Raw genomic sequence first — 26452 nt, forward strand, 5'->3', positions numbered from 1 at the left:
CTCAGGCCTGCTCACTGCCGTCCCCGCTTCCCCTTGTACTATAGGCCGCGGAGGATGGCAGTGAGCAGGCCCGGGCCAAGGTCGTGATCCCACTACTACTATTATTATATATATCTCAAGTCACAGATCAAAGAAGTGGTCATGGTGGTCCAAAGGGAAGAGACGGGAAATGTGGGAAGACGTGTCCTGTGAGTATTACTGCACAAAATTTTACTGCATTGTATTTATTGTAATGTTACAGCTAGCACCCCCAACCCCCCTGCTGCCTGAGGCAGACGATCAAAAGATGAACAACAACCCCCCCTGCCCCGGACTCAATACCGGGAGTGGGGGTCTTTTGATCATCCGCCTTAGGCAGCAGATAGGCTATGTTCACCACTGTCTCTGTCCCATCATTGATGGTACTTTCTGAACCTCCCAAGGTGACCACAGATAACGGAAACACAAGACTCGAAAGGACGACTGAAAAACTGCAACACATCCAAGGAACGGCAACAGGTACAAAACCTGACCACGTGAAATTGGTGGAGGTAGTGACACAGAGTGACAACATAGAAGTACGAGGCCCCGTAATGGGGAGGAGTACACGTTCTATTCCTTACCATGGAACTATGGAGTCCAGTGCCAGAACCTATATAGATATGTTTCTGTACATATGGCTGATATATACAATACTTGTGTACACTACACATTTTGCTTTTTGCATAACATGTTATTGGTAATTTTATATGTTTCTTTATCATTTAGTTCTATAAATCACTTTCCCATCATCTTCCTATATATATATATATTTTTTTTTAAATAAAACATAAATGAAAAAAAAAAAACTAGCTACTGCGCTGTGTGAGGTCTTTAATGTTTTAGAAGATGTGATTTTTGGGTAAACATTCGTGACATTTTGGAGATGAAAGTATTTTGCCGACGTGAGCAAACTGATGTACAATTATGGCAAAATAGGTGCAAAAATTGGTTAGAAAAAAAAAATCTGTTCATCCGAACGGGGTGACTTTGGTGACAAACACAATTATATGTAAGTCCTAAACAAAAGGATGGAGAGACTGTAGGATTATGCAATAAACCAATTGAATGTGAACTTTTTGAAAACATTTTTTCATGTACAGTACAAGAGGGGCTTCCCCCTGCTGCGATATTTAGTGATTTCTGATTTCTCAGAACAGCACTTAGGCTTTGTTCACACAACAGTGAAAACCAACCATGCAGCGGATTTGTTTTTTTACTGAAGGAGAGAAAGAAAAAAAAAATGTTTGCCTATTTTAGCGGACATACAGACCTTATAGAAATCTATTAATCCGTTTTTAACAGATGTGAAACAGATATACATCAGAGTGATGTCTGTTAAGAACAGATCGGTGGATTGGGCAATGGCAAAATGGATGACGCTCGGCCATCAAAAACAGGACTGATGAAACTCAGCATTCAAAAATGGAAAAACAGAATGTAGGCACAACGGCCATCAAAAACATACACCTATGTCAAATTTCCTTGGACGTTACATCCATCAAAAACAGCACGGTCACGTGAATAACGCCTCAGGCTATGCTCACATCTGCACTGCTATCTTCATTCTTCTGTTAGCTCACAGGACAATCAATCACAGGAAGTCACTCCGAAGGACCTCCATTGACTTACAAGGGGTTCGTCCGATGTCCATGATTTCTTCACAGGCAATAGGCCAGAGATAAAAAAAAAAAAAAAAAAAAAAAAGTTGGGCTCAAAGAACTTTTTTGTCCAGAATTTCTGCTGGATTCTGCTGTGAATGGAGACTCTTGTCACAGATGTGAACCTAACTCTAGAGTTTAAGCGCTTTTTTCCCTGAGTTTAATGACGTTTGATCTGAGCCGATTTCCCGCATTCTGAACATGAAATGCAATGAATATGGCTGTTCTGATGGTGAACAAGATGTGATTTTCGAGTAAAGTATTTCCCACATTCTGCACATAAAAAAGGCTTCTCCCCTGTGTGAGTTCTCAGATGTTCGGTAAGAGTAGATTTTTCGCTATAAGTATTTCCACATTCTGAGCATGAATATGGCTTCTCCCCTGTATGATTTCTCAGATGTTTGTCAAGAGCCGATTTACGGAAAAAACTTTTGCTACATTCCGGACAAGAATATGGCCTCTCCCCCGTGTGATACCTCTGGTGTCTAACAAGATGGGATTTATAATTAAAAGATCTCTCACATTCTGAACATGAATATGGCTTCTCCCCTGTGTGAATTCTCAGATGTGCAGCAAGACTTGATTTATGGGTCAAAAATTTGCCACATTCTGAACATGGGAATGGTTTAACCCCTGTGTGAATTCTCTGATGTCTAGTAAGGACTGAATTGTCTTTAAAACATTTCCCACATTCTGAACACACAAACCGTTTTGCGTGAAATGTCTGAAGTTCTATATCAGTTCTGTAACTTTCATCCTGATTAACCATCTGCAATGAGTCGAAAGACTGGATGTGTATAATAGGATCAGGTGATAGATCTTGGCTGTGAAGAGATAAGGGTATATCTGGGGTAATGACATGTTCTTCGTATGGATCTTGTGCGATACCATGATCTGATTGAAGACTTGTGGCCATCAGATGTCCCTCTGGGCTCCTCATACAGTCACCTGACAAGAAAAGTGATTTTACTAGTCGTGAATTGTAGAACCTTAAGAATATAGTGAGATTTTCTACCATTTCTATACAATTTATAAAACATAATGAAACGCAGACCGTGGTCATTTATCAGACTTCAGACCAGTAGATCAAGATGGACAACGGGTTGTTTACTGTAAGAGAAGTGAGACTATGGAACTCTGTGCCCGAGGACGTTATAACAAAGAAATCTCTAAGAGTTCACGACAGGTATGGCTATCTTTTCTGAGAGCACCAACTACGCGGCAAGAGAGGGCATCTCGTTTCCTTTTTCCACGAGCGGCAAAAAACGACTAGAGGAGAAAAAAAGCGAATGGCTCCAGTAAAGGTGATCGAACTGAACTCGAACTAAATTTTCCAAAAGTTTTGACGTTTTGGTCCTTTTGAAAAGAGAGACCCCAGAATATACTACTAGCTCTCTGGCTTAGTGCCAAACAAATTTGCCCTAAAACAAATAGGACGGCCGAACATCACAAATATTTGTCTACATGAATCTCGTAAGGTTCGACCACTTCTAGCTAAGAGTGTAAGGGTTACAAATCTCTACTGCCTGTCCAGGACACTCAACTCATTCCACATCCATGTGGTGGCAGAACTCGGCTTAGCCCTGGCAAAGCAGATCTGTGAATAACTACCAAGCGGTCACCTCGGGAGGGAACTTTTCACCTGACATAGGGCAATTGGTTTAAGTCTCATGGGGGTTGTCTTCCTCTGGATTAACACTATAGGGTTATAGGTTGGACATCCTTTCCGTAGAGCTTTTATTTTTGGGCAGGAGAGTGATGGAGCTACACATGACCGTTGTCAGAACAGCACCATTTCCAAAAACAACACGGACTGAATAGCCAGCGCTGGAACATCTAATGGTGAGCTGTTTTTTTTTTTTTTTTTTATTTTGTCTAAATGGGGAAAATAAAGCTGAAAAATTCTACAGACAAAAAATCTCTCCCAGTAGAATCTGAGACTCTTCTATGGGATATTCAGTGGTGACTCCTCACCTGGCCAGTTATCTGTAGGAATGTCCTCCTCACACTCCTCATCACCACTCACATAGGGATCTTCTTTTATCTTTACGGCTATAATATTTGTATCGTACAGATCGTTACCTAGATCGAATAGCTGTAAAGCAAATATAAAGGTCAGAAGGCACAAGGAGAAATCATACGGAATGTTCTAGATGACCAAAATGTCCTGACAGCAGGCTTTATCTGATCTAAATAGCGTCTGGTCCATAGAACCTTGACATTGTTATTGATCCATGATCCATCTAACATCTATCTCCAGAACCTCATACTCATGTATACTCGGCATGACTAGACGTGCATCAGGTTGTGTCAGTGGAGATCAGATTCTACCAGATACATCCAAGGTTGTTTGTTTCAGGGGAAATAAAGAATCAAATCAGTAGAAGTCCAACCTTTTGGTTCCTTATTCCAACCAGCAGTCTCCATAGCCAGAAGATTGTGAGAAGATCCAGAAAAAATGTAATGTCTATGGCCAGCTTTATCCTCCATCTCCACCTCTCATTACACAAGTATATAACCATCTAATACTGCTGGATAACCCAAGACTGACCACAAGGACTTCACAGCCCGTCTACACATCATAGGGAATATCTCCATCTACCTGATCATCCTGTGGAAGAAGAGGACTGGGACATCTCTCCGGTGTTGTCCTCTTACTGGATTTACCTGTAGGAAACACAGACAGGGACTGAATTCATTCTGTACATACAAATAATGGAAGTCCATGTGTATATAGTCATGTCTATTACCTGCTGATGTGAGGGGCTGGTGGTCCTCCATCATCGCCTCCTTGTACAGATCCTTGTGTCCTTTTAAATACTCCCACTCCTCCATGGAGAAATAGACAGCGACATCCTGACACCTTATAGGAACCTGACAACACAATGATACAGTCATCACCCCGACCCCTCCAGTTACTGTATAATGTCCCAGCATTCCCAGCAGTGTCACCTCTCCAGTCAGCAGCTCCAGCATCTTGTTGGTGAGTTCTAGGATCTTCTGTCCATTGAACTCCTTGAATATCAATGAAAGAGGTGGAGGCCCGAGGATTTGGTTGCGAGTTCCTCTCCAACCTTCATACACAGGAGCCTGACAGCGCCCACTAGAGGTCTTCTTCACTACTGTGTAATCCTGGTTATGGGGAGACACATTAATAAATCTCACTCCATACATGTCCAGAGTCCATCACCTCTCCAGTTCTATCATCTGTTATTACTATAGATAAGAATGATGTCATGATGACATCATCAGAATCTCTCACCTCTCCAGTAAGCTGGTAGATGATCTCTAGGGTCAGATTTAATAGACTTTCCGCCATCTTGTTTCTCTCAATTTTCATCCTTGATCTTATAGTATATTGTTAGGACCTGTATTCATAGAAGATGAGCCAAAGTTAAAACTGAAGATAATCAAACTACAATATGAAATTAATAAGTAACGAGGGGAAACATTTGAGGACAGTCTTATGGCCGTAGGTGCTATAGTGTGGAGTCAGCTCATTGAGGTCTATGGGTGAGTTTCCTAGACATGTTATGTAGAGGGTGTATTTTGCTTGTTCGCCACTAAAAAATAAAAAAAAAAAAAAATAAAAAAAATAATCAGTAATCATTAGTGTTGAGCGAATAGTATTTGTCGAATACCTCGCTTGCATAGGAATGCGTGTAAATCGGCCAAACACCAAGGGATTAAACGCTTCGAAGATTCGAAAAAAAAGGTTAAAATATTAATAAAAAAATATTCCCACCTATCCCTATATCTCAACTAAAAATAAACAAAGTTGTAAAAATATTTTTGCTATAAGGTGAACACCAAAGCGGAAAAAGGAAAAAACCAAAATGGCTTAATACAGCTCTGTGAACTATCGGCTTTCCCGGAATGTGCCCGGGGCTGTGGAGATATCGGTGCCATTCTTGACAGTCTAGCTGGGCTGTGAGGAACGCCTTTCCTGACAACAGTCCAGGACAGGTGTTCCTCACAGATTAGTGTCATTGCTGGGCGGTAAGGAACGCCCCCTCTGACAGTACAGGGCTATGGACGAGTACACTCAGGAGGGCCGTTCCTCACAGCCCAGCTAGACAGTCACGAACACCCTTCTGACGGTGGGGAGATATTGGTAACGGCACCGACATCTACAGCCTCAGGGCACATAATGTGAAAGCCAAAAGTGTGCTGAATTCAGCGCACTGTCGGCTTTCTAGCGATATATAAAATCGCATGTGCCCGAGAACATGAAAGGTTCTCTTTAACCCCTTCCCAGCGGGGAAGCATTTTTCGATTTTCGCTTTCCATTTTTGACTCCCCCCCCCCCCCCCCATAACTTTTTTTATTTCTTCGCTCTCAGAGCCATATGAGGGTTTAATGTTTGCGGGACAAATTTTTCTTCCTGATGCCACCATTAATTATTTCGTACAATGTACTGAGAAGTTCATTTTGAAAAAAAAAAAAAGAGCTTTTTTGCGACTTTCTTATGGGCTTCGTTTTTACGGCGTTCACTGTGCAGCCAAAATTACATCTCATCTATATTCTATGATTTGGTACAATTCTGGGGACAATAAAAGTATATGGTTTTATTTACATTTTAACCCCTGAACAAAAATCCTAAATTGTGCCAAAAAATTTTTTTCTAAAAGTCACCATGTTCTGGCACCTGTAATTTTTTTTTTACTGCTGCATACAGAGATGTACAGGGCGTTGTTTTTTGCGGGGCTGGGTGTACTTTTTAGTTCTACCATTTTGGGGAATGTCTATTGCTTTGGTCACTTTGTATTCAAGTTTTTATCAGAGGCAAATCAGTGAAAAAACGGCAGTTTGGCACTTTTGACATCTTTTTCCATTATGGCGTTTACCGTACAGGAAAATATTTTTATAGATTTGTAGAGCGGGTGTTTTCGGACACAGGGATACCTAATGTGTAGGTATTTCACAGTATTTAAGTACTTTTATGTGTGTTCTAGGGAAAGGGTGGTGATTTGAATTTTTTAAGAGGACTTTTCACCTCCAGGGGCACATGAGGTTTTATATACCACTAGACTAGAAAGCTGACTTTCATGTTCTGTGCCCCCAGTGAAGAGCTGTCGGTGCCCGTACCGTAGCTCTTCACTGTCAGAAGGGTATTTCTGACAGTCAGTCAGGACCACCCTTCCTCACAGCAGCTTCTATAGCGCTGTACTGTGAGAGCGGTGAGGAATGCCCCCTCCCCTCCTGATAGTACATAGACAAGTACGGGGGGGGGGGGGGGGGGAATTCCTCACCGCTCAGTTTCATGGCTGGGTGGTAAACAACGCCCCCCTCCGCTGCTGTGAGGAAGGGCGGTCCTGCCTGACTGTAAGAAACTCCTGTCTACGGTACCGGCACCGATAGTTCTTCACTTGGGGCAGAGAATGGGAAAGCCGACAGTGCGCTGAATTAAACCACATGTGCCCCAGATGGTGAAAGGTCCTCTATAATATTTTCATTATTATTATTATTATTTTTTGCATTTATTAGACCCCCTAGGGGTCTTATACCCCAGTTGGTCTGATTGCTAATGCAATGCAAAATACCAGGGCTTCTATTGTAAGATACATAGAGTAGCCTGCAATAGAAAGTACTGAATGACAGGCCGGATAGCTTTCACAAGGCTCCCGACTGCCATAGAAACGGGACACAGGCCCCGGAGCTTGCTCCAGGTGCCTACGATTGCCGGGAAAAAGGCGCCTCAGTCAGCTTTGACCCTGGTGCCAGAGGGAATGATGCCTGCAATCGGTGCGGGCACCAACCGTGGGCATTAGCGCATGGCGTCTGCTGCATAGAATAGCAGACACCGGGCAGCTGTGGCGACCGCCTGGCTCCTGAACGGCCGCCATAGTTAAACACCCAGCATCCACTGTACTAGCACCGTGGATGTCGTGAAGGGGTTAAAGCAAGAGAAAAAAGTCCAGGTGTAGGTTTATGATTACAGATGAGCGAACACTGTTCGGAATAGCCGTTCCGAACAGCACGCTCACAGCACACTCCCATAGAAATGAATGGAAGCGTCCGGCACGCAGGGGGTTAAGCGGCCGGCCGCCGGCAAAGCGTACGTGCCAGGTGCTTCCATTCATTTCTATGGGAGCATGCTGTTCGGATCGGCTGATCCGAACAGTGTTCGCTCATCTCTATTTATTTATGATGTGAGCCTAAGTTGGTCATGTTATTTATTCCCTTCGTGACCTCTGCTATAATAGTACGACAGATGTCAAGTCTTTAAATATGGTGGCCAATCTGAAGCAAAAAAACCCCCCATAGCCACAGGCATTTTCGCTTTCCAAGGCCCCCAATCCCCCTTTAGGTGCCCCCTATTATCAGTCCCCATTGCCTAGTTCCTTTTTCAGTGCACAGGAAAGGTCAAGTGAACCTTATGAAGTCACCCAGGCCCGTGGCAGGCCTCAAAGACATAGAGATTTCCCCATACACTGCAGTACTGTTGTATTGTAATCTATGGGGCAAGGGATCTAATAACCACAGGTTCTAGACTGCAAGGGGGCTAAAAAAAAATTAAAAAAAAAAACCCTGTAAAAATAAAAATATAAAATATATTTTATATATTTAAAAATATTTGTAAAAATTAACCTAAAAATTAAAATCCCCCTCTTATGTCTAGACCTTAACTTAAAAAAAAAAGAAAAAAAAAGACAAACCAAATATAAACAAATGCGACGTCCCCGCGTCCAAAACCCCCCGAACCAGAAAGTATTTTCCTCACACGGTGAACGCCAATGCAGGAAAGAAACAATTAAAAAAGGGTCTAAATGCTAAATATTTGCCGTTAAATAAGTTATTGAAACATCAGAAATTTCCCAAAATGATATAAATAAAAATTATATCTGACCCCACACAAAAAAAGGCGCCTTACACAGCCATGTATACAGAAATATAACAAATACACCGACACGTGCCAATAAACACTACAGCATCCTGCAAAAAACAAGCCCTCCTATCGTTACGCTCACAGTACAATTAGAAAACTACAGCCCTTGGTGTGCGACAATGGAAAATGCAAAAAAAAAAAAAAAGTCTTGTCATTAAGGGGTTAACGTCCTGTATAAGATATAAGTGGTAAGATGGGAATAGTCAGGTACAATATAACGGTGCGACATCTTCTAAGGCTCCATTCACACCGCAGGTGAGACCCCTGGGCTAGCCCCCCTGAACCCAGCCTGGTGCATAGTGTGAATGGAGCCCTAGTGCAGGGTTTAACCCTTTGTAACAGGTTAGAAACAGCATTAACAGATTTCACAAGGATCCGCTGCAGAATATCCAGTATGGAGAGCGGAGACGTCCTGTCATCGTGTGCTCGGCGCAAAGTGGGGAAAAGCTTCACAACAAACCTGTACAAGAGCCGTGAGCTCGGTGTGAGGACACAGGACCTGTGCTGAGGTCATAGTCATGTGATCACATACATGTGGGTGGGAGGAGTCAATGAGTCACTTGATCAATTATCAGAGGCCTGGACTTGAGGACAAGAAGTTCTGTCAGACTGAGAGAACTGGAGAATTATATATTATATATCAGATACCGCACCGACCTATTATATTATATAGTATCACCGCACCGACTTATTATATATTATATAGTATCAGACAGTATACAGAACTATTATATATTATATAGTATCAGACACCACACAGACCTATTATATATTATATAGTATCAGACAGTATACGGACCTGTTATATATTATATAGTATCAGACTCCGCACTGACCTATTATATAGTATCAGACAGTATACAGAACTATTATATATTATATAGTATCAGACACCGCACCGACCTATTATATATTATATAGTATCAGGCAGTATACGGACCTATTATATATTATATTATATCAGACACCACACCGACCTATTATATATTATATAGTTTCAGATACCGCACCGACCAATTATATATTATATAGTATCAGACACCGCACAGAACTATTATATATTATACACCACACCGACCTATTATATATTATATAGTATCAGACAGTATATGGACCTATTATATATTATATAGTATCATATACCGCACCGACCTATTATATAATACTAGCCTTTGCCCGTGACTTCGTCTGTGTGTTGTTGTCATCGATGATTCGCTTACATTCATGTTTAAAAAGTAGCAAACTGCCAATTTTGATTAAAGGTGTTTTCCCATCCAAGGTGTCAGCATGTTGCCTGGAGCAGATCAGATAATATGCAAATGTATGTACACAATTCACTGAGTGTTAGCTGAGAGTTTACATAGAGAGATAACAGCCCTGGGCCCTGAGATAAGCTGCAGCAGGAGCAGTGTAATATAGTATGTGAACATAAATTCATAACAGTCGTGAAGCCATGTCATTTATCGGCATAAAAAGCCTATGTAGCCTATGTGTTATTTGAGGTTACAAACTATCTATGTGCCAAATTTCATTCAAATCCATTCAGCCGTTTTTGCATGATTTAGGAACAAACATCCAAGCACACAAACTTTCACATTTATAATATTAGTAGGATGTAGTATCAGACACAGCACGGACCTATAATATATTATATAGTATCAGACACCACAAAGACCTATTATATTTTATATATAGTATCAGACACCGCATGAACCTATTATATATTATATAAAATCAGACACTGCACTGGCCTATTATATATTATACTAGCAGGAGGACCCGGCTTTGCACGGGTATATTTAATTTTTTGTTGGTATAGTGGCCCCATAAGAATTGCCCAGTTTTGCACTGGTATATTTTGTATGTCGTTTGTGTGTGTCCATAAGCGTCATGTGACTATCTGTATCTCAGTTTGGATATCAGTGAAAAACTGCAATCGGTTGTTATGGATACCTGGAGTAAAGCTGTGTGAATGTGACCCAGTGAAATAGTCTCATCCACAGTGTCCCAGCCTTTTAAAACTGACATACAGCTGTGAAGATAAAAGAATGGGTTGCTATGAAATCCTGGAGTAAAGCTCTGATGTGTGATACTGAGTGCAGAGCCACATATCTAATCCTCCGGCATGTGGTACTATGTGCAGACGATCGTATCTAATTTTCTAACGTGTGGAACTGTGTGCAGACGAGCGTACCTAATCCTCCGGCTTGTGGTACTATATGCAGATGCGCGTATCTAATCCTCTGGCGTGTGAAACTGTGTATAGACGCACATATCTAATCCTCTGGCATGTGGTACTGTGTGCTGACGCATATCTAATGCTCCGATTACAGTATTTCCAAAAAATGACCTGCCTGTGTGATTTCTATCTCTCTATATTATAAAAATGAGTTTCTGTCTGTCCTTTATGTGCAACCAAACGACTGGACTGATCTTCACCAAATTTATCACACAGATGCTTCAGGTGTCCAGGAAGGTTTAAGATGAGGCTGAAACTCGTTCGGACGTACCATTGCTGAGATACAGCATTCCCAAAGCAATGATCCTCCATTTGCCAATACAAACCTGCAAATCTTTCACTCATATTCCAACTGCAATACACACGGTCACTACACATGCACAATCCAACACTGATATCCAAACTGAGATACACGCATCAGAGGATTAGATACAGAGGTCAGCCCACAGTACTGAGGATTAGATACTTGCGTCTGCACATAGTTCCACACACGACGGAGGATTAGATACGTGCTTCTGCACACAGTTCCACACACTGCAGGATTAGATATGTGCATCTGCACACAGTACCATATTTCAGAGGATTAGATATGCGCGTCTGCACAAAGTACCACACGCTGGAGGATTAGATCCGTGCGTCTTCACACAATACCACATGCCAGAGGATTAGGTACGCGCCACTGCACACAGTACCACATGTTGAAGGATTAGATACGTGCCACTGCACACATTACCACACGCTGGAGGATTAGATACGCACGTATGCACACAGTTCCACATGCCGGAGGACTAGATATGTACGTCTACAGAAAGTACCACATGCCGGAGGATTAAATACGTGCCTCAGCACACAGTGCCACACGCCGGAGGATTAAATAGTTACATAGTTACATAGTAGATGAGGTTGGATAAAGACATTAGTCCATCAAGTCCAACCTATAACCCTACAATCCCCTACACGCCTCTGCACACAGTACCACACGCCAGAGGATTAGATACGCACCTCTGCACAGAGTACCACGTGCCGGAGGATTACATAAGCGGCGCTGCACAGAGTATCACACATTACAGTTTTACTCCAGGTTTCCATAGCAACCCAGCCATTTTTCTTCACTGCTGTATGTCAACCTTAAAGGGGCAGGGCATTGTTGATGAAGCTGTTACACAAAGTCACTTTCAAACAACTTTACTCCAGGTATCCATAACAACCAATCGCAGGTTTTTCACTGATATCCAAAATGAAATACACATGGTCACATAACACACACACACACAAACTACATACAAAATACACTAGTGCAAAACTGGGCAATTCTTATGGGGCCACTACACAAACAAAAAATGAAATATAACCGTGCAAAGCCGGGTCTTCCTGCTATTTATATTATAATTGTCAAAGTTTGTGTGTTTGGATGTTTGTTCCTCGATCACACTAAAACGGCTGAATGGATTTGAATGAAATTGGGCACATAGATAGCTTGTAACCTCAATTAACACATAGGCTACTTTGTATACCAGTAAATGACATGGCTTCAAGACTGTTATGAATTTATGTTCACTTACTATATTACACTGCTCCTGCAGCAGCTTATCTCAGCTTCTGATAAAGTTAGGTCTGTTATCTCTCTATGTAAACACTCAGCTAACTCTCAGTCCATTGTGAACAAATATTTGCATATTATCTGATCTGCTCCAGTACTGACACACTGGATAGGAAAACACCTTCAACACCTGGGGCACATGCGGTGTGATACACCGCTAGAAAGCCGACAGTGCGCTGAATTCAGCGCACTATCAGTTTTCACATTCTGTGCCCCCCGTGAAGAGCTATCTGTGCTGGTACCGTAGCTCTTCAATGTCAGAAGGATGTTTCTGACAGTCAGTCAGGAACGCCCTTCCTCACAGCAGCGTCTAAAAAGAACAGAGAGAAACTCATTTTTATATATATAAGAGATAGAATCAGACAGCGCTCAGTCCTATTATATAGAATGAGTAGATTAGTAGCAGAGCTGTCTTTATGTGACATGTATGTAGCAGAGCCATCTGTGTGTGATGTGTATGTAGCAGAGCTGTCTGTGTGATGTGTACTTAGTAGAGCCATCTGTGTTATGTGTATGTAGCAGAGCCATCTGTGTGTGATGTGTATGTAGCAGAGCTGTCTGTGTGTGACATGTATGTAGCAGAGCTGTCTGTGTGTAACATGTATGTAGCAGCGCTGTCTGTGTGTGATGTGTATGTAGTAGAGCTGTCTGTGTGTAACATGTATGTAGCAGAGCTGTCTGTGTGTGATGCGTACGTAGCGGAGCTGTCTGTGTGTGATGTGTATGTAGTAGAGCTGTCTGTGTGTGATGTGTATGTAGCAGAGCTGTCTGCGTGTGATGTGTATGTAGTAGAGCTGTCTGTGTGTGATGTGTATGTAGCAGAGCTGTCTGTGTGTGACATGTATGTAGCAGAGCTGTCTGTGTGTGATGCGTACGTAGCGGAGCTGGCTGTGTGTGATGTGTATGTAGCGGACCTGTCTGTGTGTGATGTGTATGTAGCAGAGCTGTCTGCGTGTGATGTGTATGTAGTAGAGCTGTCTGTGTGTGATGTGTATGTAGTAGAGCTGTCTGTGTGTGATGTGTATGTAGTAGAGCTGTCTGTGTGTGATGTGTATGTAGCAGAGTTGTCTGTGTGTGATGTGTATGTAGCAGAGCTGTCTGTGTGTAATCTGTATGTAGCAGAGCTGTCTGCGTGTGATGTATATGTAGTAGAGCTGTGTGCGACATATATGTAGCAGAGCTGTGTATGTGATGTGTATGTAGCAGAGTTGTCTGCCGTCTGTGTGATGTGATGTGTATGTAGCGGACCTGTCTGTGTGTGATGTGTATGTAGCAGAGCTGTCTGCGTGTGATGTGTATGTAGTAGAGCTGTCTGTGTGTGATGTGTATGTAGCGGACCTGTCTGTGTGTGATGTGTATGTAGCAGAGCTGTCTGCGTGTGATGTGTATGTAGTAGAGCTGTCTGTGTGTGATGTGTATGTAGCAGAGTTGTCTGTGTGTGATGTGTATGTAGCAGAGCTGTGTGTGATGTGTATGTAGTAGAGCTGTCTGTGTGTGATGTGTATGTAGTAGAGCTGTCTGTGTGTGATGTGTATGTAGCAGAGTTGTCTGTGTGTGATGTGTATGTAGCAGAGTTGTCTGTGTGTGATGTGTATGTAGCAGAGCTGTCTGTGTGTAATCTGTATGTAGCAGAGCTGTCTGCGTGTGATGTATATGTAGCAGAGCTGTCTGCGTGTGATGTATATGTAGCAGAGCTGTCTGCGTGTGATGTGTATGTAGTAGAGCTGTCTGTGTGTGATGTGTATGTAGCGGACCTGTCTGTGTGTGATGTGTATGTAGCAGAGCTGTCTGCGTGTGATGTGTATGTAGTAGAGCTGTCTGTGTGTGATGTGTATGTAGAGGACCTGTCTGTGTGTGATGTGTATGTAGCAGAGCTGTCTGCGTGTGATGTGTATGTAGTAGAGCTGTCTGTGTGTGATGTGTATGTAGCAGAGTTGTCTGTGTGTGATGTGTATGTAGCAGAGCTGTGTGTGATGTGTATGTAGTAGAGCTGTCTGTGTGTGATGTGTATGTAGTAGAGCTGTCTGTGTGTGATGTGTATGTAGCAGAATTGTCTGTGTGTGATGTGTATGTAGCAGAGCTGTCTGTGTGTAATCTGTATGTAGCAGAGCTGTCTGCGTGTGATGTATATGTAGCAGAGCTGTCTGCGTGTGATGTATATGTAGCAGAGCTGTCTGCGTGTGATGTGTATGTAGTAGAGCTGTCTGTGTGTGATGTGTATGTAGTAGAGCTGTCTGTGTGTGATGTGTATGTAGCAGAGTTGTCTGTGTGTGATGTGTATGTAGTAGAGCTGTCTGTGTGTGATGTGTATGTAGCAGAGCTGTCTGTGTGTGATGTGTATGTAGCAGAGCTGTGTGTGATGTGTATGTAGTAGAGCTGTCTGTGTGTGATGTGTATGTAGTAGAGCTGTCTGTGTGTGATGTGTATGTAGCAGAGTTGTCTGTGTGTGATGTATATGTAGCAGAGCTGTCTGTGTGTAATCTGTATGTAGCAGAGCTGTCTGCGTGTGATGTGTATGTAGCAGAGCTGTCTGTGTGTGATGTGTATGTAGTAGAGCTGTCTGTGTGTGATGTGTATGTAGCAGAGTTGTCTGTGTGTGATGTGTATGTAGCAGAGTTGTCTGTGTGTGATGTGTATGTAGCAGAGCTGTCTGTGTGTGATGTGTATGTAGCAGAGTTGTCTGTGTGTGATGTGTATGTAGCAGAGCTGTCTGTGTGTAATCTGTATGTAGCAGAGCTGTCTGTGTGTGATGTGTATGTAGTAGAGCTGTGTGCGACATATATGTAGCAGAGCTGTGTATGTGATGTGTATGTAGCAGAGTTGTCTGCCGTCTGTGTGATGTGATGTGTATGTAGCGGACCTGTCTGTGTGTGATGTGCGTGTGATGTGTATGTAGTAGAGCTGTCTGTGTATGATGTGTATGTAGTAGAGCTGTCTGTGTGTGATGTGTATGTAGCAGAGTTGTCTGTGTGTGATGTGTATGTAGCAGAGCTGTCTGTGTGTAATCTGTATGTAGCAGAGCTGTCTGCGTGTGATGTATATGTAGTAGAGCTGTCTGTGTGTGATGTGTATGTAGCAGAGCTGTCTGTGTGTGATGTGTATGTAGTAGAGCTGTCTGTGTGTGATGTGTATGTAGCAGAGCTGTCTGTGTGTAATGTGTATGTAGCAGAGCTGTCTGCGTGTGATGTGTATGTAGCAGATCTGTCTGTGTGTGACATGTATGTAGTAGAGCCATCTGTGTGTGAAGTGTATGTAGTAGAACTGTCTGAGTGTGGCGTGTATGTAGCAGAGCTGTCTGTGTGTGATGTGTATGTAGTAGAGCTGTGTGTGACGTGTATGTAGTAGAGCTGTGTGTGACGTGTATGTAGCAGAGCTGTCAGTGTGTGACGTGTATGTAGTGGAGCTGTCTGTGTGTGACGTGTATGTAGTGAAGTCGTCTGTGTGTCATGTATGTAGCAAAGCTGTCTGTGTGTGACGTGTATGTAGCAGAGCTGTCTGTGTGTCATGTGTATGGAGTAGAGCTGTATGGGCTGGGTCAAAATAAGTGGTAAGAGTACTGGAGACTAAAGAGTCACAGGCAGCGATGTATATATACAAATGTAATGAAGTACAGATGTTGCAGGGTTATCCAGAGAATGTCACTGCAAGGGCTGGGAGGCGGGCAGTGAGGTAACAGTTAATCAGAAGGAGAAGGGGGGCCAATGGGGGGAGAGCAGAGAGGAGAGACAATGGGGACAAGTGGGGGAGCTGAAACCAGAGAACAATAGCTGCAGACACTGCAGTAGAAATGGTATTATGGGGAGGAAGAAGAAGGAGGAAAATAAACGACAGGAGGAGATATTATGTGCACGGATAGTGGGAAATATAATAAAATAAAAAAAAATAATTATATAAGCAGAAGTGTAAAACATCGGAGGAGAAAATGTAACGGGCAGATCACTAAAATGTATGTCAGCCTCAAACTGGAGTAGGTTATGGCGCACGGCCCGGCGCACGCGTCTTCAAAAGTGGTGAACCGCTGTAAGGGAGACAGAATATGGTGACTAGAAGAAGAAACTTTTGTTTGCATAGTTTTAGATTTTTGTTAAAGGGGTTGGCAAATGTTATGGTTTGTATAGCAAAAAAGTTGTACAATTTTCCAATATACTTTCTGTATCAATTCCTCACGTTTTCTAGATCTCTGCTGTCATTCATTCAGTTACTTCTAGAGGATAAAAGTCTGACCATGGTCATGTGATTTACGGTCCATGGTCATGTGATTTACGGTCCATGGTCATGTGATGAGCACACAGGTGCCACTCGTTACAGTCAGAGCACAGTAATCAGACACCTGCCTGGTAATCAGCTGTGCACCTGTGTGCTCAACACATGACCATGGACCGTAAATCACATGACCATGGTCAGAGTTTTATTCACAAGAAGTAAATGAATGAATGACAGCAAGCCGAAATCTAGAAAACCGTGAGGAATCGATACAGAAAGTATATTGCAAAATTGTACAACTTTTTATTATACAAACCATAACATTTGTCTCTCAATATTGGTCTGAAAGTGGCCAACCCCCATTAAGGGGTTAACATTAGAGATGAGCGAACACTATTTGAAACGGCCGTTTCGAATAACACACTCCCAGGGGCCACACAGTGGCTCAGTGGTTAGCACTGCAGCCTTGCAGCACTGGAGTTCTGGTGTTCAAATCCTGCCAAGGGCAAAAAAAACATCTGCAAGGAGTTTGTATGTTCTCCATGGATTTCCATCCCACCCCACACCAAAAAAAAGATATACTGATAGGGAAAAATGTACATTGTGAGCTCTATGTGGGGCTCACAATCTACTAAAAAGAATAGCACGCTCCCATAGAAATGAATGGAAGCAGACAGCAGGCTGACTTTGCCGGCGGCCAGCCACTTAACCCCCCGCATGCTGGCTATGTCCATTCATTTCTATGGGAGCGTGCTGTTTGAAACGGCTGTTTTGAATAGTGTTCGCTCATCTCTAGTTAACATGGAAATAAAATTATGAAACTGAAACATAGAATACAAGTGACGCTAGGTTCACACTAGCATTCAGCAGTCCGTTCTCAGCTTTCCGTCTTCTGCATGCAGAAGGTCCGGCTGTGAGCGTTTTATGCGAAACGTTTTTTTTTTTTTTAAATCGGACACAGACTACTGCATGTCCAACTCTGTGTCTGATTTTAAAAAAAACGGTTACACGGCGGAGAGCGTAAAACGCTCACCGCCGGTCACGGCCGGACATCTTTCAAACCCATTCAAATGAATGGGTTTGAAAGAGTCCTGCAGGTTTCCGTCTGCTGTCTCTGTTTTGTGCAGGAAACGGAAACCTGCAGAACGGAGACCGGGCGCAGATGTGAATGAGCCCTGACATGTTATTTTGGCTGCACAGTGGACACCGTTAAAACAAAGCCCATAAGAAAGTCGCACAGATGCAATTTTTCTCCAGTTCCCCCCCCATTCAGAATTTTTTTCTGGCTTCTCAGTACATTGTACAGAATAATAAACGGATCCATTATGAAGAACAATGTGTCCTGCAAATATTAAGCCCTCGCATGGCTCTGAGAGCGGAAAAATAACAAAGTTATGGGGTTTTGGAAAGGGGGAGTACAAAATTAAAATTTTAAGATTGTTCTGGCAGGAAGGGGTTAATCGCTGTTTAGATCCAGAGTTGGTAACTTTTATTTTTTATTCCACCCAAAACCGGTTCCGACTCCAAATCCACAGCCCTTAGAACAGATCTGAAGTCTGCCATCAGTCATTTGCCGTATTTTTTGATTGATCGCTGGTCAGAATTGTCCATTTTGGCTGACTTGTATCTCACGTGTACGGCCAGTTGTGGGGCTTTCACCTCTATGTCCGAATGTCTTACCATCTAAGGTTCCTTCAAGCTCTTTTTTGTACTCATGGTCCATATTCGTCCTAGATTATATCTAAGACAAACCGTTCACATGTAGCATTCGGGGAATGTTCAAATTCCCATTCGCATGATCACATGAGAGTCAGTGGTCAGACCTCCGGCCATCCAACGCTTCGCCCCTATCCGTAAGTGCCTATAATCAAATAACCCAAGTAACTCTAGCACACCGGTATGTCATGGGTTAATACATCTAAGGGAAACATTGTAGCCGAAAAAAGGGGCTTGGCTCCTCCCACACGTGAGGCTGATCACATGATCATGACATCACCAAAGGTCCTTTAGGCAAGGATTTAGCATCTACCGGCCGTCGTCTGCAGACCTCCTTGGTAGTCTGAAGAGTTTATCGGTGGACCTCCATGTCCATGACCGTCTGCCACCACAGGTGACTATGAGCCGAGTACTGCCACCTTGTGGGGGCGAGGGGGGTTCCTTACCCCAGGAGGTGATATTTCCTCTTCTGCCTTTATTATATATTGGGGCTTTAAGGGTGAGTTCACCCAGCGAGATTCCCTATATAAAATCCACCACGAAAATCTTCTTGGCCATGGCAGAAAGGTTTCCTATGACCATTAACTTCAATGGGAATTTGGACGGAATCCGCATTGGGCAAGATGCTTCATTTTTTCCGCTAACGGAAAATGAATCGCCTCATTCACATGAAGGGGGGGATGGAATCTTTCTGGCACAAAAATTTTGTCGTGTGACCCTGCCCTTACAGGAATGTGGATAATATCATCGTTGACGTTCATCTTATTGCCTGTATATTTTTGTGCACATTTTTGTAGACAGAATTTAACCCTTATTTGGCACGTTATGTTTAGTAATCTATGACTGTATCTCTCTTTACAGGTTTCTTCATTCAGAAATGTCTTCAATAATTTAAAATTTTTTCTAGGGTGCGATCATTAGGTCTTATCACCGTGGTTGCTTCAGGTCAGTAGAACCTCAGTCAAGTCAGGATGGTCAGCTAAGCTATATTCACACCACCGTAGTAGAAAATGGATGAAACAGTCTGTTCTTCTCGGCCATTTTATATCCGTGTGTTCATAATAATATAACTATTTCTAAACACCCCAGGTTGCCCCCACAGTATCATGTCCCCCCTACACTGACATGCCTGGTCCCCTCAGGTTGCTCCCACAGTATCATGTCTTCACCCCAGGTTGCCACCATAGTATCATGTTCCCCCACCCACCAGGTTGTCGCCATAATGCCATGCCTAGACCCCCCCTTCCGGTATCATGTCCTCACCTCACTTTACCACCACAGTATCATGTCCCCCCACACTAACATGCCCCCCTCAGGTCACTGCCACAGTATCATGTCCCCCCACACTGACATGCCTTCCTCAGGTCGCTCGCACAGTATCATGTACTGTAATAATAATACATTTTATTTATATAGCGCCAACATATTCCGCAGCGCTGTACAATTTGTAGGGTTCAAATACAGACAGAAAGATACATTACAAAGAAAGCCATTTCACACAATGGGACTGAGGGCCCTGCTCGCAAGAGCTTACAATCTATGAGGTAGAGGGGGTGACACAAGAGGTAGCAGGGGTGGTATTGCTTATGCAGAGGTCAGACACTTTTGTAATAGAGGTGACTGTCATTACATAAACATAAGACTTTATGAGCCTTCAACAGTCGTGTCCTTTAACATGTGGATGGAGCTTGAACCTATAAAGTTAGCATGAGATGACATCATATCATGTGGGGAAATGTCGGAGCGGGGACAGAGGAGGGTTAAGGGTTTACGTTAGACATTGTGATAGGCCTGTCTGATAAGATGCATCTTTAGTTTGCGTTTGAAACTGTAGAAATTGGGAGTTAATCTGATTGTCCGGGGTAGAGCATTCCAGAGAAGTGGTGCAGCTCGGGAGAAGTCTTGTACACGAGCGTGGGAGGTTCTGATAATAGAGGATGCAAGTGTTAGGTCATTGAGTGAACGGAGAACACTGTACCTCCACAATGACATGCCCCCCCCCCCCCCCCCCTCAGGTTGCCCTCACAGTATCATGATGTCACTACAATGTGCCTCCTGCTCCCAGGACACCACAAGCAAAGATAGTGGCTGGGTGGTGAAGCAGGGAGCAGACAACTCCCTACTAGAGATGAGCGAATACCGTTTGATCGAGTAGATATTCGATCGAATTTTAAGGTATTCGACATATTTGATTCCAATCGAATACCACACAGTAAAAATTCGTAAGCCCTCCCCCCTTCCCTGGCGCTCTTTTTGCACCAATAACTGTGCAGGGAAGGTGGGACAGGAAAGAGGAAAACGTAGGCATTGAGTAAAAAAAGGAAAAAAGTCATTGGCTGGCGAAATCAGGTGACCACAGAATTATAAGAAGAGTGGCAGTCATGTTCGTGTCTTTTCTGTCTGGGATAGATAGGGAGAGACATCGTGCTGAGGGTCAGAGAGAAATTTTAGCTTCTGCTAGGCAGGAAATAGTCTGAAAACAGCAACACTGCTTGATGAGTCTATAAACACCATCAGCTTCTAGGCTCATCCTGCAGAAAGTTCTCAAAACCACTTTATAGGGCTGAAATTCCGTAGCACTGGTATACAGTATATACCTGGGCTGAAGCAACAGAATGGGGCTGAGACTGTAAACGCTGCTGCGGCAAGTCACAATTGAAAAAAGGGGGTGAAGGAATAACTATTGGTCGGGCTGAATTGGCGCAGAGGGGCAGAAGAAAAAAATCTCTGCTTGTGGCCTAATGCAAAAGAATGGGGCATAAGTAGAAGAGCGGCTCCGCAAGTGACAGTTGGGGATCATTGTGTACACTCTATGCCACAAAAAAGGCTAACTGGGGGGCCTACTTGCACCCCCTCGCCAAACTCACCTAAACCTCAGCTGGGGGAAGCCTCCACCTACCCCAATGGCCACAGGTCCAACTTCTACACCTAATACGTGTAAGGCGCAGAGGGATCGGAGAGGACAGGGCTGTGGTTGGCCAGGTATTCACGCAACATGCGCCTATACTTTTCCCTCCTGATGACACTAGGCCCCTCAGTGGTGGTAATTTGATCGGGGAGGGGGGGGGGTGCATTAACGTGTCCCAGACCTTGGAGAGTGTGCCCCTGGTGGTTGTGGACCGGATGGCAGTTGTTAGCCTCTTTGAGGAAATCTCCTCTCTGCCGCCAGCGAGAGTTGATGGAAACATTTCCATCATATTCTGCACCAGGTGCTTGTGGCAATCATTTATGCGATTGTTCCTCTCCCCTACCAGAGCGAAAGACAAGATGTTATTTTTATACCGTGGGTCGAGGATTGCAAAAATCCAGTATTGTTTGCTCTCCATGATGTGAACTATGCCTTTGTCTCTGGAAAAGCAGCCCAACATGAAGTCAGCCATGTGTGCCAGAGTGTTACTTGGCATGACTTTGCTGCACCCACCGGAAGGGTCACTCTCCATTTCCTCCACTTTCCACTCTCCTTCACACCATCCGTGCTGAAGCAATGGGATGCACTGAACTTCCCTGCTAGCCTCGTGGGGGGCAGTGACATCAAATGCCACTTCATCCTCCTTGTCTTCCTCCTTCAGACAACGGTGAGAAGATGACAGGAGTGTGCTCTGAATGTTTTCTGGCTAGCAGCGGCTACTTTTCACTTACGAAAATGGCCACACTTTCACCAGTATATCAGGCACAATGGGGTAGGTTTTTAAAAACCTTACCACCAACAAGTTGAAAACGTGGGCCATGTGTGGACTGTATTTGAGTCTGGCAAGCTCTAGAGCCACTACCAGGTTCCGGCCGTTATCACACACGTTCATTCCTGGGCCCAGGTGCATCAGCGAGAAAGACATTGCTGTTTCGTCTAGGATGGCATCCCTCACCTCGGGGGCAGTGTGTTTTCTGTTGGCCAAGCTGAGCTTCAGCATGACCTGCTGACATCTCCACACGCCAGTGCTGCAGTGTTTACAGCTTGCAGGTGTGGTCGAGGTTGCAGCGTAGCAGCAGGCTTTCTGAGAACCCCAGGCATGAATTTTGGGCTGGGAGAGGAGGTGGGCTGCCCCAGTTTGCGAGCCGGGCCCAGCCTCCACTACATTCACCCTGCCTGTCATTATAGAGAAGCAGTGTACCTTAGAGCAAAGCGTGGAACTCAGGACCTGACTGATGTTATGGGGCATGTGCTGGCGCAAGGTGGGGACGGCACACCAAGAGACGTAGTAACGACTAGGGGCAGCATAACGAGGTGCCGCAGCTGCCAGCAGGTCACGGAAGGCCTGAGTCTCCACTTGCATAAACGCGAACATCTCCAGGGCCAGCAGTTTGAGATGAGGCCGTTGAAGGCTTGGGCATGTGGGTGGGTTGCGCTGTACTTCTGCCTGCAATGAAACGCCTGGGAGATGGGGAGTTGCTGGGAAGAGGCGCATGATGGTGCAGGCGAGGGGAGCAGAGGCAGGAAAAGGGGCAGATGAGGGAGAACTCCCCAAAGTGTCAGAGGCAGATGTGGAGGTGTCCAGGCTGGTGGTCTGGACTGCAGCATCAGCACTGGAAGAGTCAGTGTCGGCAACGCCAGCCTACAATTTTCCTGCGTTTGCTCTCTCCCACTTAGCCCAGTGCTTGCCTTACAAATGACGGGGCATGGCTGAGGTGCTCAGGTTGCTTTTCTCAGAGCCCCTATTTAGTTTTGAGTTTCAGTTTTCAGTGTGCAAAACGCACTCAGTTTGTCCTCCACGCATACGTTGCAAAATCTACACAACATCGAGGGAGGTGGCCAATCTTGGCCCTTGTTGGCTCTGGCCTGGCTTCTGTGAAGCAGCTGTCCTGTGTCTCTGGACATGCCTCTGCCTCTAGCGGTAGCTTTACCGCAACCTTGCTCCCCAGCTGCATTTCCACGCCCCCGGGCACATCCTCGTCCCTTAGCACTAGCTTTACGCATTTTGTGATGTATACAAATGGGTTTTTTTGTATACACAGAGGCTAGATATATTAAGCGTATATTTGGTCCTATATACTGTATAACAGTATACAGGAATGAGTGACTGTCCTGTGCCTCTGGACATGCCTCTGCCTCTAGCTACCTTTTTTCCTGCTTAGCTTGCCTCCACATCTACACTGCTTTCCCCGCTAGACATCACCCTTTTCCAGGTCGGGTCGGTGGCCTCGTCGTCCACCACCTCCTCTTCCAATTGCTCACTCATCTCTTACTGTAAACCGCACATAACCACACCCTGCCCTGATGGAAACTGTGTCTCGTCATCATCACTGAGGCCGAGAAACGCTGGTTGCGGGTCCACAACCACAAAATTGCCAGGAAATAGCGGACACACAAAGTCGTATGGTAGCTCCTGGGATTCGGGAAGTGGTTCAACAGAGGGAGAGACAGTAAAAGGTCCTGAAAACAGATCCTGGGAGGGGGCAAGGGTGGGATGACTCTGCTGGGAAGACTGAGCATGTTGGGAGGAAGAAGGGGCAGACTCTTGGGTATGAACACGACTGGAGGTAGTGGCTGACTGGCTGGTGGAAAATCAGCTGGAAGCATTATCCGCTAGCCATTGTAACACCTGTTGCTGGTGCTCGGGCATCGTCAGCGTTGTAGCCTGCACCCTACTTAACGCAGCTATCAAGTCAGGAATTGTGATGAATGCATGCTAATGTTTCTTTAGGTTTAAATTTGTGTTTCTGTCCATATTAATGTAGAGGAAAGAAGGTTTCCAAGTATTTTTCCACTTTCATAGAGGTTCTATGAGTGTGGAAAGTGTCTTGCTGATAGGCTGTGATAGTGGGGTAATACTAGGACTTGGGCGTGGTAGATGCCCCCAGGCATGCTTCCCCTTCTGTCCCAGTAGCATTCCAGAGGTGTTGGCATAATTTCTTGGGGTGTCATTTTGGACTTGGTGACTCTCCTTAGTCAAATTGTGGTTTCCCCTGAAACGAGCATTTTTTTTCCCCATAGACTATAATGGGATTCGATATTCGGTCAAATAGTCGAATATTGAGGGGCTACTCGAAACGAATATCGAATATTTCACTACTCGCTCATCTCTACTCCCTACATCACTGGCTTCAATTCATTGGCATCCAGAGTACGTCGGAGAGTTGGGGTAGTTCGGATCCAGGACAGCAAATGTAGGACTGTACTGCTGTCAAAAGGGGGCCCCCGCTACCATAGGGCCTGGAGCAAGTGCACCGTTGGCCTTATGGTTAAAGCAGTCATGCAAGGCATATGTCTCACCTTTGGCACATGTACCTGGAGTTATTGACCCCCGATCTACATCTGCAATTATATTTTATTTACATGGGAGTTTGTGTTGATTTTATATTGTCTTATCTTCTCTCCATTCAGATCCCTATAACATAGGATCAACATATAAAGAATCTTTCCAACTGACCCCTCAAGAATGGAAAGAGACAGAAACAAGGTGGTGGAGAGAATATTAAATCTCACCCTAGAGATCATCTACCAGCTTACTGGAGAGGTGAGAGATTCTGATGATGTCATCTTCTTATTCTTCTGGACCTCTCTGCAGCTTTTGACACTGTTGACCATCAACTTCTCCTCACTATGCTCCGCTCAGTCGGCCTCAATGACACTGCGCTCTCCTGGTTCTCCTCTTATCTCTCAGACCGCACTTTCAGTGTATCATTTGCGGGCTCTGTCTCCTCCCCTCTTTCCCTTGCTGTTGGGGTTCCTCAGGGCTCGGTCCTCGGCCCCCTGCTCTTTTCTCTCTACACAGCCCCCATTGGACAAACCATCGCCAGATTTGGCTTCAGGTACCATCTTTATGCTGATGACACCCAATTATACACATCTTCCCGTGACATCACCCCTGCACTCATACAGAACACCAGTGACTGTCTCTCTGCTGTCTCTAATATCATGTCCTCGCTCTATCTGAAACTAAATCTCTCTAAGACTGAACTACTACTGTTTCCACCATCTAACAGATCTGTCCCTGATATATCCATTGCAGTCTCAGGCCTTACTATAACTCCTAGGCAGCAGGCCCGCTGCCTTGGGGTCATATTTGACGCAGACCTTTCCTTCACCCCTCATATTGAATCACTCGCACGTTCATGTCACCTCCACCTCAAAAACATCTCCAGAATACGCCCTTTCCTTACCAGAGATACACTAAAGACACTTATTGTCTCTCTGATTCATTCTCGCCTTGACTACTGTAATTCCTTACTAATCGGTCTTCCCCTCACTAAACTCTCTCCTCTACAATCTATTCTGAATGCAGCAGCCAGGCTCATCTATCAGGCTAGACGCTACAGCGAGGCCTCCGGTCTGTGCCAGTCACTACATTGGCTGCCTATTCATTATAGAATAAAATATAAAGTTATTACTCTCATCCACAAGGCTCTCCATAATGACGCACCTCCCTACATTTCTTCCCTCTTCTCTGTCTACCGCCCAACCCGTGCTCTCCGCTCACTCAATGACCTAACACTTACATCCTCTATTATCAGAACCTCCCATGCTCGTATACAAGACTTCTCCCGAGCTGCACCACCTCTCTGGAATGCTCTACCCCGGACAATAAGATTAACTCCCAACTTCTACAGTTTCAAACGCAAACTAAAGACGCATCTTTTCAGACAAGCCTATCACAATTCCTAAATTGTCTGAACACTGTATAAGCAATGCCGCCCCTGCTACCTCTTGTGTCACCCCCTCTACCTCATAGATTGTAAGCTCTTTTGAGCAGGGCCCTCAGTCCCATTGTGTGAAATGACGTTCTTTGTTATGTATGTCTGTATCTGAACCCTATAAATTGTACAGTGCTGCGGAATATGTTGGCGCTATATAAATAAAATGCATTATTATTATTATCATTACATCATTCTTATCTCTAGTAATAACAGATGATAGGACTGGAGAGGTGATGGACTCTGCACATGTATGTAGTGAGATTTATTAATGTGTCTCCCCATAACCAGGATTACACATTAGTGAAGAAGACCTCTAGTGGGCACTGTCAGGCTCCTGTGTCTGAAGAATATGGAGGAGCCCGGAGCCCAATCCCAGAGCCCCCACCTCACCCCCTGATACAGGAGGAGATCAATGGACAGAAGATCCTAGAACTCACCAACAAGATGCTGGAGCTGCTGACTGGAGAGGTGACACTGCTGGAAATGTTGGGACA

The 26452-nt window shown here is 44.4% G+C and overlaps 3 protein-coding genes across 4 annotated transcripts in view; 1 reads left to right on the forward strand and 2 right to left on the reverse strand.

Annotated features, from left to right (window-relative positions):
• Window positions 1-26452, reverse strand: part of LOC142195595 (uncharacterized) — a 704678-nt gene that overhangs the window by 567278 nt on the left and 110948 nt on the right. The window lies entirely within an intron of this gene.
• The window catches only part of LOC142189760 (uncharacterized), a 207115-nt gene that overhangs the window by 150215 nt on the left and 30448 nt on the right, over window positions 1-26452 (forward strand). The window contains exons 1-2 of one of the 2 annotated variants that reach the window (XM_075262252.1): window positions 24681-24778; window positions 26247-26426. The exons of the other annotated variant lie outside the window; for it this stretch is intronic. Of the exons in view, the coding sequence (XP_075118353.1) occupies window positions 24701-24778; window positions 26247-26426 (258 nt within the window). The 5' untranslated portion in view covers window positions 24681-24700. Of the gene's footprint in view, window positions 1-24680; window positions 24779-26246; window positions 26427-26452 lie in introns of those variants that run through there. 2 annotated transcript variants of the gene reach the window in all.
• LOC142189245 (uncharacterized) lies at window positions 1738-18293 on the reverse strand. The gene is made up of 3 exons (XM_075262135.1): window positions 18243-18293; window positions 3654-3774; window positions 1738-2627 (listed from the first exon to the last, which is right to left on the reverse strand). The coding sequence occupies exons 1-3, from the start codon at window positions 18291-18293 to the stop codon at window positions 1840-1842; spliced, it is 960 nt and encodes a 319-aa protein (XP_075118236.1). The 3' UTR covers window positions 1738-1839.

This window comes from Leptodactylus fuscus, chromosome 1, assembly GCF_031893055.1.
Source record: "Leptodactylus fuscus isolate aLepFus1 chromosome 1, aLepFus1.hap2, whole genome shotgun sequence".
NCBI classification, from domain to species: Eukaryota; Metazoa; Chordata; class Amphibia; order Anura; family Leptodactylidae; genus Leptodactylus; species Leptodactylus fuscus.

What these genes read in the sequence shown, in the direction of transcription:
- LOC142189245 (XM_075262135.1), bottom strand. Translation starts at nt 18,293, where the DNA reads ATGGTAAGACATTCGGACATAGAGGTGAAAGCCCCACAACTGGCCGTA. An exon ending in CCCCACAACTGGCCGTACAC is followed by an intron (nt 3,775 to 18,242) that starts GTGAGATACAAG and finishes TTTGCTTTACAG; the next exon opens with CTATTCGATCTAGGTAACGA. An exon ending in TCCTACAGATAACTGGCCAG is followed by an intron (nt 2,628 to 3,653) that starts GTGAGGAGTCAC and finishes TTTTCTTGTCAG; the next exon opens with GTGACTGTATGAGGAGCCCA.